Below are 21575 nucleotides of genomic sequence, written 5' to 3'. Positions count from 1 at the left end.
CCAAATCGTATCTTTATTTTTGAACAAAAGATCTGAAAGATTAAGAAAGGTAACATAAACTTTGAGATTGATACCCTACTTCAATCTTTGTCCAAGTAATCTAATCTTGCACAAGAACACGAACATAATAAAAAGGTATAGTAAGGTAATGTACAAGTGAGTTCACTGATGAATATTGAGTTAAATGGACAACCATAAACATAAAGTACACAATTCCAAAGAAAGTGTGGGTATAAGATTGGATTGACCAATGCCTTGGCATTTTATTTGTGACCCATTAGCCAAAGTAATACTCGGGAGTATCCTCATATGTGTCAAACATAAGAAAAGTAATTTGTTACTAGTCATATGATCATAAGCGCTTGTGCTATGGATCTAAGGTCCGAATGAAAAATATTTTACTGATTTTTTTGCCAGGAATCCATGGGAGATTAGTGAAATCGAAAGCAGAAGAAAAGGAAACAACAAATTTGTCCCTGAGACTAAAGATCCACGTGGATGAGGGAAGAATGGTTGTTGAAAAATTCACCAAAATGATGAAAAGCACCTCAGAATGTGGTAGAGGAGCCCCCATAGTGCTCGACACTGGAGGATGGTTATCGAAGAGGTACTCACACACTAATTTGGAGGTAGCATATAGGTCGTATATGTAGGGAAAGAAACGAAACACACAAAAAGAGTACAACAGTGGGAAAATGATCTTTGCACTGGCCGAAAGATTGTGGAGAAATATGTGGTGTTGCACAATGGTGGTTCACACGAGATAATATTGTTATAATAAATACATTGAAGTTTTAATGAACAAGCACTAACTAAGGGAGTCTATATCCTAGGAATATTAAAAATCAATCTAGAATGCCTATATGATTACTAAACTCTTACACAATCAATGATACTGAGATTTTATGTCTCAATGATACTAAGATTTTATGTCTCAATTATATTCGATTGTTCAAATGAATAGTTGATTCAAAACCTGTCGACCAATCTATTCAGAAATGAGTGAAAATTTTGATCACTAAGTTATATTTCAAATTATAAAATAAATTTATCTGAAACCAAGAGAGTTTTGAAATAATGAATTTAAAGATATTTCAAAAATATATTTTTCAAAGATTTTATGAATGACTTAATATGTTTTATGGACAATAAATGACATAAGTGTCATTGTATTTGTTGGTGATTCAACACCAAGTCTTCACATGATAAGGTGTGTCCCTTTGTCACTTAAACTATATAGTTCTCTTTATATGTTCAAATCCCTAAGTTTACTTTTCCGTATCTTTTCTACTACATGTGTTATTTTAATACTCTTAATATTGTCATTATTAATTTTATCTTATTTAGTCAGAGATTTGAGCATTTAACTTGACATCATCCCAATTAAACCAGACACCCTATAGTTCATATTATCGAAAGTGCCCCTGATTGTATTTTGAATGAAATTCATGTTTGAAATTTCTGGTAGACCAACATGAAATTTCCGGTACGAACAAAATTTTCGATAGTATATTTTAAATTTCTGATATACCAGAAATTTAACAATTTTTGGTATGTTCCAACTAATTTTGGAAATTTGAAATTTACGAGGTTATACCGAAAGTTTCAACCAATATGAAATTTTCGGTATGGTTATTTGTGTGAAGTTTTTATAACTTAGGATTTTGCCGACGATTTTGGATAACTGTCCGACAATTTTTGTATTCATACTGGAAATTAAAAAATCAAATATTTATAATTATTGGAAATTCTGAAATTTCCAAAAAGCAAAATGGGAATTTGTACCAGAAATTTTGAAATTTTCGATAAAATTTAAAGAGTTAATACAAGAGATTTTGGAATTTCCGATACAAAATCTCAGAATATTTTACCGATAAAAAATATAGTGTTTTTTGAAATTTTTGATAGTGTTTTGAAATTTTTGATATCGTCCTAGAATTTTCAAAAATTTACTTGAATATTATAAATTTCAAAAATTGGTGAAGTGATTTTGCAAGGGTAATATTATCTTTTTATATGTTTTTTGGGTGCCAATTTTAATTGAGCTGGGATGAAGAATTCTCCTTTATCATTATGTCCATTGGGCTCAATATTAAAACATTTTAAATTTATGAAATTAAAAATTTAGGTAAGTTAAATCTAAAAATCTAAACTGGTTCCAATAAGAAAAGTTCTAAATCACATACCGTTATCCTCACATTACGCATTATTTATTATCGAGTTTCTCACATCGTTGGCATGATAATTAGAACTTAGATCCTCGTGAATATGATCTAAGTCTTTACCTACATAATCAGTCTACTTTGTGTTCTTTCAACATGAATAGACAGTTGATATTTTGAGTGCTAAAAAAATCAATATCAACGTTTACTCCTTTTGTAATCCTCCAAAATTCAAGAGAGAAAATGCAGAAAGGAATAAAGGGAGCTTTGTGGACCTAGATGATTTGAAAAAAGAATGGATTAGAAATTAATAGCCTTGTAGTTACGTGGATTGTCCTCAAGAAAGGTAAGCTTTAATTAAGGTCCAAATTAAAGAGATGCATGAATTAAAGTAGCCTATCAACGAGTTATAGTACTACGAATCGATTTGCTTTCATGTCATGTCTTTTGTTAAACGACTTTGACGAGACTTTGGGAAGATAATGATTCTATTTCTATACTAAGAAATTAAAATATGAGAAGTTTATGCAACAAAAAGTAGAACTTATGTATTGAGAAGCACTTTCAAGTTCTTAAAGACTTTATGTAAGGAAGACCCGAAGACATGGTTGATTCATGAAAATAACACCGTTTAAAGATATTTTGGGGTCTTAGACGAAAATGTTAAAGAAATATTTTATTTATAAATTTTTTAAAGAGATTTAGTATATTGTATAAAATATCAATTTTTATATTAATCTTTTAGTTTTTTTATCTGTAAAATTATTTATCATGAGTTTTATAATCAAACAATTCTAACACTTCACTTTCAATAGATAAAATAGCTAACTCATTCAATCTATCTTGTAACATTGTTGATCTTATATATGATTTAAGCAATTTTAATTTTGAATTTTTTTTTCAGTAGTAGCAACTATTATCGAGATTGTCAATAAATTCTATATGCAATGTAAACATTTGGAAAAGAATCTAAAATTTTAATATAACTCAATACTTCTATTGCTGTGCTAATTTCTTCTCTTATCACTTCTTTTATTACTTTCAATTCTAAAAATAAATCAAGACTGGCAATATCAGAGTACTCATTAAACCTTAAGAACTTTTTCAGACTATTACAATATTTTTTCAATTCATCCTCATCTAAAGCTTTAATTTTTTTGCAATCAAATAAAAAATAAAAAATAGTCCCATATTGTAAAAATTATTCAAATCTTGTCTCAATAGAATTAATTGATTGATCTAATATGTGTAAAAAATACTCAATACAAAAAGATTCTTCAGGTGAATGTGTGATCTCATTACTAGTATATTCATCAAAATGAGGTTTTCTATGAATTTTATATTTTTTACGAAATTTTGGCTCTATATCCATTTTGATAGCCATTTTTTCCTTGGATTCTAAAGCCAATGCAAATCTGTTTTCCCTATAATGTTTAAAATAAGTGATACGACCTTTTAAATGATTTATACTAACATCTATATGCATATCTTTTGATTGTAGAATCTTGCTAACAGAATTGACAGCAAACAAAATATCATCCCAAATATTCATTCCTAATAAAAGTTCAAAATTTTCAAGTTCATGAGTTACTAAAGACATGGCTTCACTTTTTAATTTAGGATCTTCAGAATTTTTTGATAATTCAATCAAAACATCTCTTACCTTTGGAGTTTGAAACTTAATAACTTTGACACTATCTATTCTATTTTCCCAACGAGTTGAGATAATGATTTAACAGAAAATTTAGATACATTATCTTACAAAATTTTCCACCTTTTGGTAGATGAAGCAAACAAAGAATAAATATGTTGTAGAACTAAAAAAAAAAAAAATAGCTCTAGAACATGAACTAGCCATATCACATAATACCAAGTTCAAGTTATGACACCCACACGATGAATAAAATGCTCTAGGATTTATGTCTAATAATCTTCTTTGCACTCCTTAATTTTTATCCTTCATGTTCGAACCATTATCATAATCTTGTCCCCTTCTATCATCAATATTAAGGCCATATTTTTTTAAGACATTAACAAGCTCGTTAAAAAGACTTTTTCCTGATGTATCATCAACTTTTAAAAATTCTAAAAGATACTCCTTGATTTTAATTGAAAATTTAGAAGTATCAACGCATCTCAAAATAAGAGTCATTTGTTCTTGATGACTTACATCAGTTGTACAATCAAGAATCACAGAAAAATAGTTTGCATCTTTAACTTTCTCTATGATTGACTTTTTAACTTGGAAGACTATCATTTCTATAAACTCGTTTTGTATGGTATTACTCAAAAAATGATTACGAGTTTCATTATTTTTTATGCGCCTAACATGTTCTTGCATAATTGGATCAAATTCCACAAGCATCTCAATCAAACTCAAAAAATTACCATTACCTTTTTCATATATCTTTTCATTTTTTCCACGAAAAACAAGATTGTTTTTAGAAAGATATTTGATTATAGCTATAATCCTAAGTAGAACATTTTCCCAATGTTCACTTTCTTTGTTAATTTGTTCTTGTAAATGCTTATCAATTGTTTGTTTTGTTCTCAATCTCTTTTCTAGTTCAATCCAAGATTCTTCTAATCTTTAGTCCCTTCATTTTTTGGATAAATAAAATATTTTAAATGACATTAATTATGATATTGATTAATTTTTAAAAAAATGATATTGATTGACTAATTTTTAAGGAAGAGAGAGATTCTAAATCATTTTATTTTAATCAGTCAAAATTTGTTAATAGTTAGTATTAATAAATATTTTGTTTGGGGCCTAATTTTTTTTTTTTGGGGGGGGGGGGGGGGGGGGGGGGGGGGGACTTTAGGTTAATGCCTAATTTGCCTTGCATCTTGCACGGTCCTGCAAGGAAACAGTTATGCCACGGTTTAAACATGATAAATATTATACGAATCTTATTTAATTATGTTGAAGTAATTCAGACTTTATAAGAGTTTCACATTATAAGTTATATGACCCATAAATATGTTTATAAGAGGTGGAAATTTTTCAATTACAAATTAGTTTTATAACGTTATCTTAGGTTCAACTCAAATTCTTAATTTTTTATATTGAATCTAACTCAATCTTACAAAGTCGATAAGTAAAAGAAAAATTGTCCTCACTTATAAAATATCCCATACAAGAACCATAAATGATGAATATGAAGATGCGAAGTTAACTAGAGCGACAAAAAGTACTTTCCGATACGCCGTTGAGGAGAGGCCCTACAAAGGTAGCATTGTAGATCTTTGTGCTTACATGAACAACTATTTGTAATCTTCAGAAGATCTTGGTAATTTTGATGATGACAACACCCAAGGTTAAACGACATTCAGTGAAGTCTTTGATAATCTTTGATCCAACAATATGTGATGATGACGTACGATTAAAGAAGCTGTTTTCAAACCTCATCATTTATAAGACTCAAGTTTCATATGAAATGTTAAATTAATGGTAAATCAAGTAAGGGAACTTGAAGCTTCAAAGTTGTTAAAGAAATGAAGTGTGAAAGCTCTCTTGGTCATATGTTTAGCGTGCGTCTGAATGGTCAGTTTAATGTAAAGGTATACGAGTAATTCCCGAGATACTAAGACAACTCACACAAACACACATGCACACACTTAAAATTGTTTTGAATCCTCTCTCAGATGATAAAATACCTAAAAATATTATTTACACGCACCTAAGTGATTACTGATTTAGTTCATAAATTGGGAGTGCTTTTAGACTAATAAATCGATTACCTTATTAGGGTTAATCGATTAACTCATTTGTAATGCCTTCAAATCGATTAAAGAAACCTTTAATTGATTAGTGATAACGTAATTCAAAAATCTTTCTTATTTAACTTATCTAATTATTAACAGTTAGGGTTAATAAATTAGAACATTAAAAAATTCCATGAATCTTTTTCTTTTTCAGCCAATTCTTCTCCTATAAATAGAGGGCTTCCCCTCATTCTAGTTTACACAAATTTTCAAAAGTAAAACTATACTATCTTATTTTCTACTCTCTTCTTCTCTGTTTTCGTATTCCTTAATAAAGTTGTCTTAGTGTCAAGAGAGTGAAAAATACTTTTGAGAGTTTGGTTGTACTTGTGCAATGTTGCATTTGTTCTTGTTCAAGGATGTTATTCTCTAGAGATATATCTTTGTTTAGTTCTTGAGATTATCCTGTGAAAATATCTGTTTAGTTTTTTAGATCAGCCAGTCAAAATCTCTGTTTGATTTGTAAGCTTAGCCTATTAAAATTTTCACTTGGTTGGGGGTCAACTAGTGCAAAATCTATCATTGTTGTAAAAAGGTTCATATGCATATCCTTAAAAGCTCAAGTATTATTATTAAGGAAACTCTCAAGAAAAAACTCTTAGGGACATAAGTAGGCCAAGTGGTAGATCGAACATGTATAAATCTATTTTACATTCTCTCTAACTTTATCTCTTTACTTTTTATCACAAATCCTTCTTCTTCCTCTTCTTCGTTGCTTTATCTATATTGGACTACCATTTTTGAAAAATAATCTTGATTTCTAAATAACATAATTTGTTGAACATAAGACTCCAAACACAAGAGACAGTGTGTGAATTGTGTGAGATTGAAAATCCATTTTTCAAAACAAGTTCTTTTACATAAATGAAGTTTCAAAGCTTTTTGTTAAACAAACATAATTAAAGTAGAGGAAATAAGAAAACGAAAATGCAGCTAAAATAAATGACTAGAAATTAAAGAGTTGAGAAATAAGAGAAACCACCAGAATTATAGAGGTTCGGTTTTAACAAAGTGACATACTCCTCACCCCAAAAATTCTTCCTTGAAAATTTCTACTATCTTGAGAGATTTTAACAAGATATGCCCACATACCTTCTTTTATAAGAATTGAAGTTTTTCAATGGCTAACTTCCAAACTAAGGCGGAGTTTTAAGTACAGAGATCTCCAAAACCAACTGTGAATTTTTAACACAAGATAAAATAAGAAACCAAGAGAGAAGTTTTAACACATGGCTAAGCTCATGAACCGAATGAGAGTTTTAATAACGAAGACCTCCCCAACCCAACAAAGATCTTACTTTGTTTGACTTAATAACCAAGCAAGAACTTTCAATGGTTTAGCTCATAAGCAAACAACACATTATTATAAGTAAAATATTACATAAGAGCTGATACACTCTTGAGTAATTTAAAAATTTACCCCCACAAGAAACAACGTCCTCACAAAGCACATAGTCACTCTAAAAACGTTGAGGCAAAACTAAAGTTAGAAATGAGATATTTGTAGAAAAATAGTGGATAGAGAAAGAAGGATCAAAACCCATTTTCGGATGATTTAAAATGATAGATTATCTCTCTATTTATAGGACAAAACATGGTACAAATTAGGTTTTAATGCCAAATCATTTCCGATCATTTAAGGGTTGTTTATAGTACACTCATCTAATAACAGTTTCCAGAAAGTTGTTTAGAGTCCACTCCAATTTCACTTATATCAACACCTACTACCTCCTTTAAATAAAGCACCTCCTATATTTTTAATAGATGTCCCTCTGTGATACCCCGAAATTTACTATACCCCTCACAATTTTCATCTGGTCCTTATCCCTAATTCGTGTGCATACATCCATACTTAATCATTTCATTTGCATTAGCATTGTTCAAAACAAGATGGCAATCTTCATGGATTCAAGGTGTTGTTGCTTTGTACCTGATGGAAGTCAGGGGTTTCCCAAGTTTCTTAAGGTGTGCTCAACCAAGTTAAACCTTAATTTATGTTTTGAATCCTTGAACCTTGTGTGTGCATTTAGGTTTGAGGATTCATCTGTATCACTGTGATCAACCAAACCCTAATTTCTGGATTTGGCACTATCATTCCTTGTGTGTGGCATTTAGGATTGAAGATTCATCTACATCATTTGGTCAACTTAGTGAACTCATTTGTTGGACCAAGTTCATTTATGTGATGATCATCTGGATCATTACATTTGTATGATTGGGATTGAGGTTCATGCATTCATGTTCATAGTTTGGATCACATGGTTCATAAACCTTCATTCTCATACAATTCTCAATTCATTTGGTTCATGTCAATGACATAATTCATTCGACCCTTCATTCTAAGGCATTATGGTTCACTCCATTACAAGGTGTATTTCATTATTCAAATTGGCATGACATTATTCAAATGGAGGTTTCATTGTTCATTTAAAACCAAGTTTATGAGGGAGGTTGGTTACTTGGAATACAAGTCTCATTTTACCCTTTTTGATCCATTCATCTGCATTCAATAAATCCATGTCATTTCAAAATCCATGTGCATTCAAATTCAAGTTCGTTTGCATTTCAAATTAAGGGGAATTCATTGCTTTACAAAGTATCATTACATCATTACACCATGAATCATTGCAAATCAAACCATACAAAACCAAATAATTACAAATTTTGACCCCAATTGACTTTTGGTCAACTATTAACTTTTTGGTTAACGGTCAACTGACTAATTTCACCCATCATAAACCTCAGTTCCTATTTTTACTTTTCTACAAGTCATCTTTGTTGTTTGAATCTTCAAGGGTCCACATGTTCGTAAATTTGCCATCCCCATGTTCCAATGTTTCTTGAAATGCAAGCCACTTTGTATGCCTTTGTTCCAACCCTTCATTATTTCCAAATACCCTACAAAACAATTCCAAATAATGTATCTTCATTAACAATCCCAAGTAATGCATCATCACACATGTTATCACAACCATGAACCAATTTAACAACTTAGCATCCAATTGACAACAAATACAACTATGCATCTAATACTTCAAACATCGTACGACAATACATACATATTATACATCATGGGGAACATGGAATTCAATCCAAAGAGCTTGCACACATTCACTCAACATTAAAAGCATGGCATGCATCACGATAAACATCAAACCTTCAAACAAATTACATTAACATTTCATTCATTTCAAACCTAGTTAACTAATATCCATTAACATCAACAATCATTTAAAACAACCCACTCATCATAACAGAATTAATTCAATGCATTCACATGCCAACATTTCAAACCTTGTTAACATAATATCCAATTCAAGCATGCAAATTTCAATGCATTCATAACATAGAAGTATCACATTCACTCAATTGTAAAGCATTTAACAACAACTCTACCATTCACATTACAAACCAACATCAAGCATTATAGCAAGCCAAATGCATATCTCACATACCAACATTGACAATGCAAACAATCCATACATCTAAGCATCCACACTAACATAATTAGCAGCGAGTCATTCATTTAACTAAGCTTACAATTTAACACCATCCAGCTAACATACTAACTGCAAAACAAAATTCTAACAACAATGCAACTAACTATAACAGAAAATAGACCTAACCATTCACTAATCAACCATAATAGAAAATCGAAATCTAACTAAAATGCATCAACTAACTCGTAACATATTTTCATCTCTAACTAACTTGCACAAGTCCCTAGCTTAAAAGAGTCATAAACTCCAAACTGAATTTGCACTGGTCATAATTAATAGAGTTAAAACTATGTTAATCATCAGCTCTATAAAACTTTCATTCATCATTCAATCATCTCTCTCTCTCTCTCTCTCTCTCTCTCTCTCTCTCTCTCCTCTCTCTCTCTCTCTCTCTCTCTCTCTCTCTCATTTATGAGAACTCTCGATTCCACTCATAGAACCATCACACTCTCTCTGAATCTGTCAACCCTCAGAACCAAAAGCAACAAGAATAATTAGAAGGAGAAGATTTGGAATTCAAAAGTAAGGAAGAAATTCGGAACAAGAACCGTTACCTGGAAATTTTGCTGACATCTTCATCTTCTCTGGCAGGGTAAGTCCTTGATTCCATCATTTTGCTTCAAACCAGTTACGGAGATGTGAGTTGAGTTGTAGGGAATCAACGCCCTAACACCTTGGACTTTGATTTCATGGGGTGGTGATTTAATTTAACAATTTGTGTTTAGGGTTCTTGGAGAAAACTGATTCGGTTAGGACTTTAGAGTTCGAATTTGGTGAAATTAGTTTTGGATTTGATTAGAGCATGTAGAGATGAACTGAAAGGTGTGTAAATTTCTCAGATTGGCCCTCCGCCGCCGCCGAAGGTGACCTCCGGCACGATGGAGGAGGTGACTCTCATTTTTAATGAAGAGGACCTTACCACTTACTATTCCAAAAACTGGAATAATTTAATATATTTTGGTTAAAAAAACTTATAGTTCTGTAAAGCGCTAATATACAATGTTGTCACACTACATTTATTTTTGTTGTAACAAGAAAATGGAAAAAAATGATCGTTTATCAAGGCCTTTATGCATATACAAAGAGTCACAAAATCCACCAAAATGGGTTCATGACCAACCCAAATAACCAATAAAAAAATCATACAACTTAGCTCCTTGATAACAAATAGACTTATATACTTATGAAATAAAAGTTTCATTTAAAATTAGAATAGATTTCTATTATGAAGGATTGCAAGTCGAATTTCTACCTCCAAGCTTTTATGCTTAGTCGAGTGAGAGTCATGACCCCGACTTTCAACAAGTCGAACCCCCTTCTAAGCGCTTAAGCTTTATTGAGTGAGAGTACCAACATCCACACAATACACCCACTTCTCAACTAACCGTCAAAGTTTATGGGTAATGACGCCACATCCATCTCGAATCAAGGACTACTCATTGGGAAAGGGAAGATAAAATTAAATCTTGGTTGATGACTAGTTCTTATAGATGATAGGGTGTCAATAAAATCGGAGACAAAAAAATCATGATCAGAGTTGATGACCCCAATGAGATACTAGATTCAAGCCACTGCCTAACTACATAAGCTAAGGCTTGGGGGATATTGTTCCTAGAGCATTTAACTTGTCACCTCAATCAATTAAACCCGACCCCCCATATAGTGGTGCTATTACCTTTATGCCCTTATAAAAAGATTTTTTTGGAGTTTTCTATTACGCTTACCTAAAATTTTGAAAAAAATACCAGGATTTTCCGAAACTTTTGGTAAAAAAATAAATATTTTAGGAAAAAAATTTGAAGAAATATCGGAATTTAAAAAAAAATCAAAAATCAATTTTTTTTACACTACCAGAAATTTCCGATAAACTACAACATTTTTCGAAATTTCCGGTAAACTACAACACTTTTCAAAATTTTGGGTAGTGTTAAATTTTTTTTGTATTGAATATGAACTACCGAAAATTTAAAAACTCCTGAGATACATTGCAAGAACATATCTCTAATGTTAGAAAAAATACTTTAGAAAATACATTGCAGAAACAAATCTGTTTAAATTTATTTTTTAAATCCGGAGATACATTATGTGAGATACATTGCAAGAATAAAAAAATGTTTTGTTCAAGGTTGGTGTTAGAAAGTAACAAGACAAAACTAAATTATTTTTCTGTTTTGCAATCCATCCTAAATAAAAATGTTTACAAGTATGGAGCGACTGTATATGAGTTAAGTTTAGACTAAATTTTAGTGAACAAATCATTTTATAGTTAAATATGTGTGTCATACCCCCCAGTTTTGGGTTTAACCAAATGAATAGATTATTTAAGGCAAAATAGCCTTTTTCGTCCCATATGTTTAGCGTGGGGGTTCATTTTGGTCCCTTAATTTTTAAAAGGCTCATTCTCGTCCCATAACTATATTAAATGTACCACGTCTATCCTTTGCAGACAAAACACACTAACACTATTAAATGTGAAAGTGTTAGCTTCCATGTCAGCTCCACGTAGGATATCTTCTTCTATAAAGATATGCTCAGCAACACACACCATCTTCTTCATGTGAATTAGGATTTCGTGCATTTTCCTTCATCTTCTTATGTAATCTATTGTTCATGCTGCAACATCTATTGTGAAGAATAATGGCTCATAAAAATTCTGCTCCATTGTAAAAGGGGTCTGAGTACGGTGGAGAAGTGAGTTACAGTTTCGAATCTGGGTTTAATTCTTCTTCTTCGAAAAATCAATGGAGATCTAACTATTGGTGTGGTGTTTTTCTATACTCAGAAGGGAAAAAACAGTAAAAAAATTTGGGAAGCAATTTTGTGGATGTCCACATTATAAGGTATGATCTATCTTGTTAAGTTTGCAATTTCGATTTTATACAGTGAGTAATGTTATATGTAACCTGTGCAGGGGAATATAAGTAATGGATGTGATTATTTTGATTGGTTTTGTGCTGAAGTGAAAGATGACAGAGACATGTTTATCAAGAATAAAAAAAAAGATGTTGGAAATCTTAGCAAAAGAGAATGAAGATCAACATCAGAAATTGCTTAAATCTGAAGGATTGATTGAAGAACTTGAGGAGGCTCTCAATAACACAATGAAGTGGAAGACATTTTGGAGAAATTCATTTTTTATTGCTTTAAGTGTATTAATCTACAATTTGTTAATGTAATTGTACAATGAAATGGAATTGAATTGTTCTATGGGATGAATGAATTGTATTTCTACAATATTGTTTTATGAGATCAATAAAATGGAATTGTGCAATGTTGTTTATCACCTGGTATAGTTACTGGTATAATTTGTCTATCAAAATGAACACTAACTGGTTTCATTGCACTATAACCTAACTGGTATAATTTGTAACTTAATTGGTTATAATTTGCACTATAACCTAACTGGACAAATTGGTATAACTTAGCTGCTATAATTTGTATATTTGGCCACAACAAAATATTAGCAAAATATGTCTTTCATTGCACCATAACAGAATTCTCATATAAGGGTTACAAAACATAGTACCCAAACATACCTAAAACATAATGCCTAAACATAGTGCCAAAATAAGTGATATTATAGACCTAAGACATCACATTGTACCAAAACATAGTACCAAAATATGTGACATTACATACCAAAATATGACCTAAAACATAATAACAAAAATATCTATTTTTTCTTCTTACTTGCTTGAGATGAAGTGAGCCTAGTTGTAGGGCCTGCCACATTCCTTGATGCAGATAACCTAGTTATAGGGCCTAGTGATCCCACACTTCTTTTTGGCCTCATAATGCTTAACTTCTTGACTGGAGTCCTGGAACCACTTGCTTTAGCCTTTGTGTGAGCTTGAGTATGAGCTTGAGATAATAGTGTTTGAGCCTGAGACTGAGTTGGTTGTGTCTGAGCCTGAGATTGTTGTGTCTGAGACTGAGTTGGTTGTGTTTGAGCTTGAGGTTGTTGTGTTTGAGACTGAGCAAATAGATGTGTAATATCCTCTTTCACTAAACCATCATTGTCTTCATCCGAGTCTTGAAAGGCAACATCTAAGGCACTGTCATACTGGAAACTCACATCATCACTATCACTCATATCATCAGCTTCATTAACATCAACATGATTATCTCCTACCTCGCCCTCACTCATATCCTCATCCCCATTAACATCAACATTATTATCTCCTACCTCACCCTCACTCATATCCTTAGCCCCATTAACATCAATATTAATATCTCCTGCCTCACCCTCACTCATATCCTCATCCCCATTAACATCAACATTTGTGCCTCCAACCTCATCCTTATCCAAGTCACTTACACCATCTTTTTTACCATTGAGAACTTCTTCAACCAGTTTTCCAATGACATCTTTCGTTTCATCAACATTAACTACAATCTTAACTATATTTTCAATTTCATCCTCTATAGGTCCATCATAATAATTAGGTTGAGAAACTGAATGTTGTACATACAAATAAACACTTTTATGTACCTTACATAAATCAACTATCTCTTGGGCACCTTTATCATCACTCAAAGTAAACAAACCAATTGTTGGATCCTTGTATATTACTGTTCCAGATTCCTCATATCTCAATTCTTTAACAATCCCTAACACCTTAAAATAACTCCACTTATCAACATCACACTTCACCTCAGCAACTAAACCCCCATAACTTGACTCATCATCACCTTCGGAAAAAAACCATGGTGTATAACTACATGTACATATTCATCCATAATATACATAAAAATTACAACATTTTGAATCAGGAACACAAAACCCTAAATTCATGACAAAACCTAAAATGCAAACCCATATTAACCCTAAAATAGAGTTGGGCGAAGATTGAAAAGTAGAAAAAGAACATTACCAGTGTTCTCTTCAGAAATCCCTTCTCTTCGTTCTTTCTTCGTTCTTCAACGGTTCGCTTCCTTCGTCAAAGAATATGTTCGTTGTTCTACAAAGTGAGGTTTGAGAGAACTTCAGAGAAATGTGAGTGAGATGATAAATCTGGGTTTATCCTTTTTATATATTACATTGTCAGATCATCATAAACTAATACACATGTGTGTCATATTTGCATCTCAATTGATTTTGACTAATATTTTGGATGGTAAAGATAAATATGAACCACTTTGAATAACTGGGGGATCAAAATGATCCTTTTTAAAATTAAGGGGAAAAAATGAACCATACACAAAACATAAGAGACGAAAAAGAATATTAAACTATTATTTAATAAATAAATAGTAAATAAAATAAAAAGAAAAATGTCACTTAGAAAAAATAAAAACATAAATTATTGTTGCTGCGATTTGAGGTATATATCCAAAATTAGTTTATCCTTCGATTATCTATTACAATCGAGAGAATATATATGACATTTTTTTAAAGAAAAAACATAACGTCTAAAACTTATATCTCAATTTTTTGTTGAGTAAGATAAAAAAATTATTATAAAATATATTATTGATAGTAATCTCTCATCCACTTCGTTTGATTCCGTTTGTTTTGAAATATCCAATAATAATATTAAATTTCTTTTGTTGTGTTTTTATCCGTTGGAATTTCTGCGGTATCACATTTTATTTTGCCGTTCTTAAATGTCATTCGTCTTGATGTTAATATCTCTTATCTTCTTTTCTTAATTTTCTTTGTTGCTATTCCACTGTACATTTCTCCCAGTCAAAGAGTTGAGAGAATTATTTTTGAACATAAGTTGAATTGATTTAGACAGTTTGATCATAAATTGAATGAATGTATCTTACTTTGTTTATTGGACTTTTGACTTGGAACCTTCATGGGGCCATCATATTTTGAGTTTTGTCTGATTTTCATCATCAGATTTCACGTCTATCTCAGTATTCTTCTTTACAAAATCATTACATGAGAAAAAAACATATTTAGTATGTTGATTAGTTACATATGACAAAATTGCATCACATGTCTTACCTGATAATGTATTTATTTTATTTGGGAAATCAGGATAATGCATATGCAATAAGGTACGCTGATTAATAAAATAAATATACATAACTAATATTTTTTATAATAAAGAATTTAATTAAGTGAGATTAACTTATTTTAAGAATTAATTTTTTTATTTTACTTTGAATCATTACTTTTAAATTAGATTTAATTAAATGGTTAATTAAATAAAATGCATATTTAATTCATAAATTAGATTTAGTTTAAAGACTATGATTTAGATTAGATTTAAAAAAATTACTATAAAAATAAATTGATTCTTGCTATTTAATTATAACGGTTAAATTTTCATTACTATTTAATTTTTATTTTAATCATATATAAAATATTAATTATAAATATTGTGATACATCGACGTTATTATTTTTTATTTTTTTGCATTAGCATAGCATAACAGTTAATAACAATATGTTTTTATATGTTTTTATTTAATTACATTTTGTATCCAAATTTATTAGTTTTTTAGGGTAACTTTGACTATTGATTTTTTTATACTAAAATTGAACGTATTAAATGCATAATCAAGTATGTATAATGTTTTTATATTTTTATTTTATTTTAAAAGAAGTAATACTATTTAAACATACGAAGAAAACAAATACCCCAAATAAATGAATGTAAACATGGTGAGGGGAGAATACAATATAAAAGTAGGAAAAATAGTATACATGAGGTTGATTTTTGATTTTGTGCCAAATAAATATTTTTTCTAAGATATGTTTGTCCAACTTCCAACTAGGCATGTCAACGGACGGATCGGGGATAGTTTTTACCTTCCCCAAATCTAAATTTTCAAACAATCACCGTTCCCCACTCCAAACCCAAACGAGGATGGAGAATAAAAACACAAACTCGTCCCAAACGGAGATGGAGAATCAAAATCCAAACCCTTTCCAAACGGGTTTGGATTGGGCTCGGGTATCCCCGCCCCGTCACCATTCATTCAGTGAAATCAATATTTTTAATAAAAATATTTATTTTTTTCCAAAATAAAATTATATTACAAATAATAAAATTAAACAACCTAAAAAATTCCATATATATATATATATATATATATATATATATATATATATATATATATATATATATATATATATATATATATATATTTCAAATATTTTAAATAATAAATTAAAATTAAAATATCAAAATATTAATCACATATTTAATATTCTAAATTATCAAAAATAAATAATAATGTACATAATGAAATAAACAGGGCGAGTTCGGGGTGGGTACTAGTATCCCCATTATCCGATCCGTCCCCATATTTTATAATCGGGGAAAATTCAAACGCGAAACCAAACCCAATCAAAATGGGTTTTTCCCGTTAACTTCGGAGCGAGTTCGGGTGGATACCCGCGAGTAAGGGTTATGTTGTCATGCCTACTTCCAACCATTCTCACATATTTTATTCGTCTTATAATAAGAGTTTTTTAAGTTTAGTTCATAAAAATAGTTCGTACATTTTAAAAAAACTTAATAAATAAATTTTATTTATTAAATTAACTTTATTAATATTTAATTTGTTTCATTTTAAGTATATTATTTTGTTTTGCACTTTTTAAAGATAATTATTAGTTTGTTGAATTAAATGATAAAAAATAGATGAATTTACTAACATAGTATATAATGGAATAGTTAGACTACTTGAGTTAGTATAAATAAGAATATTTTATATAAAAAATTAAAAATATCTCATAATAAATGTCATCGGTGAGGTTTTTATATTTTTTAAGATAGTGATTTATTTGTTTAATTTTAACGATAAAATGAGTATCATTTATTAAAATAATTTTAATAATAAATAGTGGAGTAATTATATGAATTAAAATACAATAAATATTAATAAATTAATGAAAAAAAATAATAAATATTACATTGTTATTCTAAAGCGAAAAATAACTTCACACAAATAAAAATAAAAAAGATGATATCTATTGTGAGACCGGAAAAATATATTAAATATGAAAAAAATTAAATAAGACAAAAATAGTAGTTAGTAAAGTATATGTGTGAGTTGAGATGTAGTAATAAATAAGATTATATTAGTAAAAAAATTAAAGATAATGTTAACTTGTATTCTAAATTATAAATTAATTATAAATTAAGAATTAAATGAAAAAGATATTTATTTTAAAAATTATATATTAATTTTAATAAAAATATAAAATTAATTTTTTAATATAAAATTTCTATAAATGAATTTCATGTCCTTATGAGTATTTAGAAAGACAATAATAATATAATACAAATAAATATTAATGTTGAAGGACTTAACACACCAAAAAAATGAAAAATATAATATGCAAAGAAAGAAAAAAATAACAAACAATGCTAAATAATTTCAAAAAATAATTAATCTACAAATAAACTAAATTAAGTGTATGTAAACTACACGCTAATCAAAAACAAGATAAAAGGAGAGAATTATATAATATATATATATATATATATATATATATATATATATATATATATATATATATATATATATATATATATATATATATATATATATATATATATTAAATTCAAAATGATCCAGAGAAAAATAAGCTTTTTGATTCACTATCGATCAAAGTTTTTAATAAGAGGTTAGTTATAAAAATTTATCTAAACAAATTTGTGCCCATTTATGACCTAATTTTTTAATACATAAATCACTTTGCATTTAAAAGTATTTTTCAACCTTTAAATAAACTCCAAAGATTTTTTAATTCTTATAATTAAAACTCCTAAAAAATTCTCTCTCTCTCTCTCTAAAATTGGCATTAATATTTAAGTATACAGTCACCCATATGCTATGCACCACACACCCTACGCTTCACAACCAACAATCACTAACTACTTTAAGCCCCACCTCAACCGCCTGACAATTGTGTCAAAAATAAAATGCTCTATTTCTTATTTAGGATTTCAAGGAAATCTTCCACAAATCTTCACCTTGCCTTTAAAATGACGGTGATGGTAATTTTCCAATCAATCATCTTATTGCTTCTTCCTATCTTGAATCAGTCTTCAAGAAAAATTATCAAGTCAAAGCAATGCTTAAATATGGACATATGTAATAACTTGCTAAACACAATGGTCATATTTTTTCCTAAGCAACCTTCTCAACCATAAACTTTTTTGATTCAATCATATCTTTACTGAAATTGTGTTCGCCTTTAGTAAAGATGTCAAACACAATGTGTCAGACACTACAAATTCAATAACACTAAAAAACCAATAAAAGAGAATAGAACACAAAGGATTGGTATCACAATTCGGTGTAATAAAACCCATGTCTGGAGGACGTTAATCAAAGAAATGAAATACTCGCTTAATAGTAAAAGTATAAATCGGTCTTAGATGAACCCTTCTAGTTCATTGTCTTTTTCCTTAATACTACCAATGTATTTCTATTTAGGACTCTCCTTAAATATGAGACTCCTCTCATTTTCTCTCACCAACTATCTCTAGTGTTGGACAAATACAAAACAATTTGAATGAGATTGAAATTCTAGTTATCAGACTTTGGATGTCACACTGGTTGTTAAGACATCCAATTCTGCACAGACAGGGATTATGCAGAACTTAACAGTAAGTGCAGTAAATAACACAAGTAATTGTTCACCCAGTTCAGTCCAACATGACCTACATCTGGGGGCTACCAAGCCAGGGAGGAAATCCACTATTAGTAGTATCAATTCAAAGCTAAACTCACCCGTTTACAACTTATCACTTAATCCCTACCCAATGCAATTTCAATCTTAATCTAAGATCAGAGTTCCTACTCACTCCCCCTCAATCACCTCAGTGATAAAAAACACTTTGAAGTCACACTTCAAAAACAACTCTTGGTTATGCTTCACAGCTTAAACCAAGATACACAGCACTCACGCTTAAAAGCTTCAAGTGACACAACACTTACAACTCAATGAACACCCTATGCCAAAGCAATCATCTACTTGATAATGACTTGGCTTACAAGATACGTCTAATTCTAGACTCACAAAAATACAGCAGTGAAGTAAGATGGACACACTAAATCTTCACGCCTCAAACTCCCTGAAACTGAATGGAGGAATGCCTTCCTTTTTATATTGCAGCACCTGGGCTTTTGCACCTGTATTTTCCTGAATTTTAGGTCACATAAGTTCCCACAAATTCAATATTTAGGTTGCTAACAAATAGGCTATTTGTTAGGTTCATTGAATGTAGCTTGGTTGTTGATTTCCTGAATTTTCTCTAAGCTGTTGACTTCCTAAAGAATAGCCTGAGAAAGCTGTAACAGAAAACTGAACAACCTACAATTTAGCATATGCTGTCAGGAATGAATGTCACGACATTCAGCTTGACATCAAGGTCCATATGCTGAGTCTGTTTTTCCAGAAAACTGACTGTACAAATCTGCTGACCTGTACATGATCAAAATGACCATACTACAGTACCAGCTTACATTAGTAAATGTCAAAGTGTCCAACTTAACATTTACACAGTTGGCCTTCAGTTAGTTCTTTTATTCTCTTGAAGAACAAACTAAGTAAAATGCTGAAGTATAGCAGAACACCACTCTGCCCAATCTTCAGTAGCTGCTGTCAATGATGAATGTCACAACATCCAGTTTGACATTCAATCAGTAGGCCTTATGCCAGGTCTGGTTCTTCCTTGATAACCAGACTGCAAGTGAATACTAAGTTCTAACAGAACTCCTGATGTTCTATTCCTTAGTATCTGTTGACAGGTATGAATGTCACAACGTCCAGTTTGACATTCAATAAATCCTGTGTTAGCTAGTCCTGCAGTAACTACAATGTAGTCACATATGCATGTCATGACATCAGTCAAGACATTTGTGTTTTACCATATAATGCAGCCAATTAAACACCTACAAACTCCCCCTTTGGCAAATTTTTGGCTAAAACACTTTGATCCCCATAACAGAGTTCATAGCAGCGGAAACACTCACCTAGCAGGAAATAATACTAGCTAAAAACACTCAGAGTGGCAGCACACTCACACACATTGAAGTTAAATAAAAACTTCACATAGCAGCACACACATATTAGAAGTTGCACCTAAACTTCAATATCTGCTGCAGGGGGGGAGGGAAGTTAAATAAAAACTTCACACACATATCAGCAAACACACAGATGCATACAACAGTGTGCACACAGAAGTTAACTACACACTTCAACACACAGCAGCTGTAGTAGGGAAAACTTCAATCTGTTATGAAAGGGTACCTGTTTTAATACTAAAGTTTAACAATGTAAACTTCTGTTGTCCTGGGGTATCACTTGTCACTCCCCCTTTTTGTCAAAAATGTTGCCAAAGCAACACTTTAATATACAGACCCACAAAAGAAATATGAATTACACACATAACAGAAAAAAAACAGCAACAAAGGGATTAGTCCTCTGCCTCATCATCAGCCTCCTCATCAGCCTCCTCTTCAGAGCTGGCCTCTTCCTCCCCCTCAGCCATTTGCCCTTCAGCTCCATCCGTGTCCTCAGCAGTAGACTCCAGCTGCAAGATGAGCTGTTCCAGTGCATTCTTTCTAGCTCCCAGCTCTTTGCAGGTCTCCTTGAGAACTGCAATGACATCAGCTTTGTCTGGTTGGTGGCTAGTTTTGGAAGTCTCTCCCGATGTCACGACAATGTCCGGGACATGCTTGCCCAGGAACAACTTGTAGCTGAATGCCAATGGACTCTCCTTTCTCCTCACAAAGTCATTATCTGTCAGGATGTGTGGAAATTGATTCAGCACAATTCCACATATTAGAGAGGGGAAGGCAATGGGACCCTTTACACTGAAACTCCCAGCATGCTTCATTGTCTGATCAAATATGTAGGCACCATAGTCCACCTTAGCTTTGGTTCCCACTGCATAGATGAACTTCCCTAATGCCACAGACACAGTTGACTTGTGGTTAGTGGGTACCCAGTTGGCTGATCCAACTTTGTGCAGCATTGCATACTTGACACTTAGTTGACTGGCTACTAGCTTCCCTTTGAGAGGCCATTTTCGGACTTGCTTTGCTGTGATGACTTGACAGATTGTATTGTCAGTCACTTCAAGCTCAGGTTTCTCTTCATCCGTTCTTCCCAGATACTGATTTATTACAGAGGAGGAAAAAGTCACACATTTGCCGCGCACATAGAC

General features: G+C 31.1%; 1 protein-coding gene and 1 long non-coding RNA gene across 2 annotated transcripts; both read right to left on the bottom strand.

Annotated features, from left to right (window-relative positions):
• Positions 1-3363: 3363 nt before the first annotated feature.
• LOC127103237 (uncharacterized) lies at positions 3364-4419 on the bottom strand. Its single transcript, XM_051040502.1, has 2 exons — positions 4134-4419; positions 3364-3716 (listed from the first exon to the last, which is right to left on the bottom strand). The coding sequence occupies exons 1-2, from the start codon at positions 4417-4419 to the stop codon at positions 3364-3366; spliced, it is 639 nt and encodes a 212-aa protein (XP_050896459.1).
• A 4048-nt stretch (positions 4420-8467) lies between these two features.
• On the bottom strand, positions 8468-10505 carry LOC127107240 (uncharacterized). Its single transcript, XR_007795649.1, has 2 exons — positions 9985-10505; positions 8468-8828 (listed from the first exon to the last, which is right to left on the bottom strand). It is a non-coding gene; the product is annotated as an uncharacterized LOC127107240 (long non-coding RNA).
• Positions 10506-21575: the final 11070 nt, after the last annotated feature.

Source organism: Lathyrus oleraceus, chromosome 7 (genome assembly GCF_024323335.1).
Source record: "Lathyrus oleraceus cultivar Zhongwan6 chromosome 7, CAAS_Psat_ZW6_1.0, whole genome shotgun sequence".
In the NCBI taxonomy this organism is placed as follows: domain Eukaryota; kingdom Viridiplantae; phylum Streptophyta; class Magnoliopsida; order Fabales; family Fabaceae; genus Lathyrus; species Lathyrus oleraceus.
This window is presented reverse-complemented; position numbering and strand designations above follow the sequence as displayed.

Excerpts from the sequence above, each read along its gene's own strand:
- LOC127103237 (XM_051040502.1), bottom strand. The coding sequence starts at position 4,419 with ATGATAGTCTTCCAAGTTAAAAAGTCAATCATAGAGAAAGTTAAAGAT. Across the intron at positions 3,717-4,133 it reads GGGACAAGATTATGATAATG|GAATGAATATTTGGGATGAT; the intron begins GTTCGAACATGA and ends AACTTTTATTAG.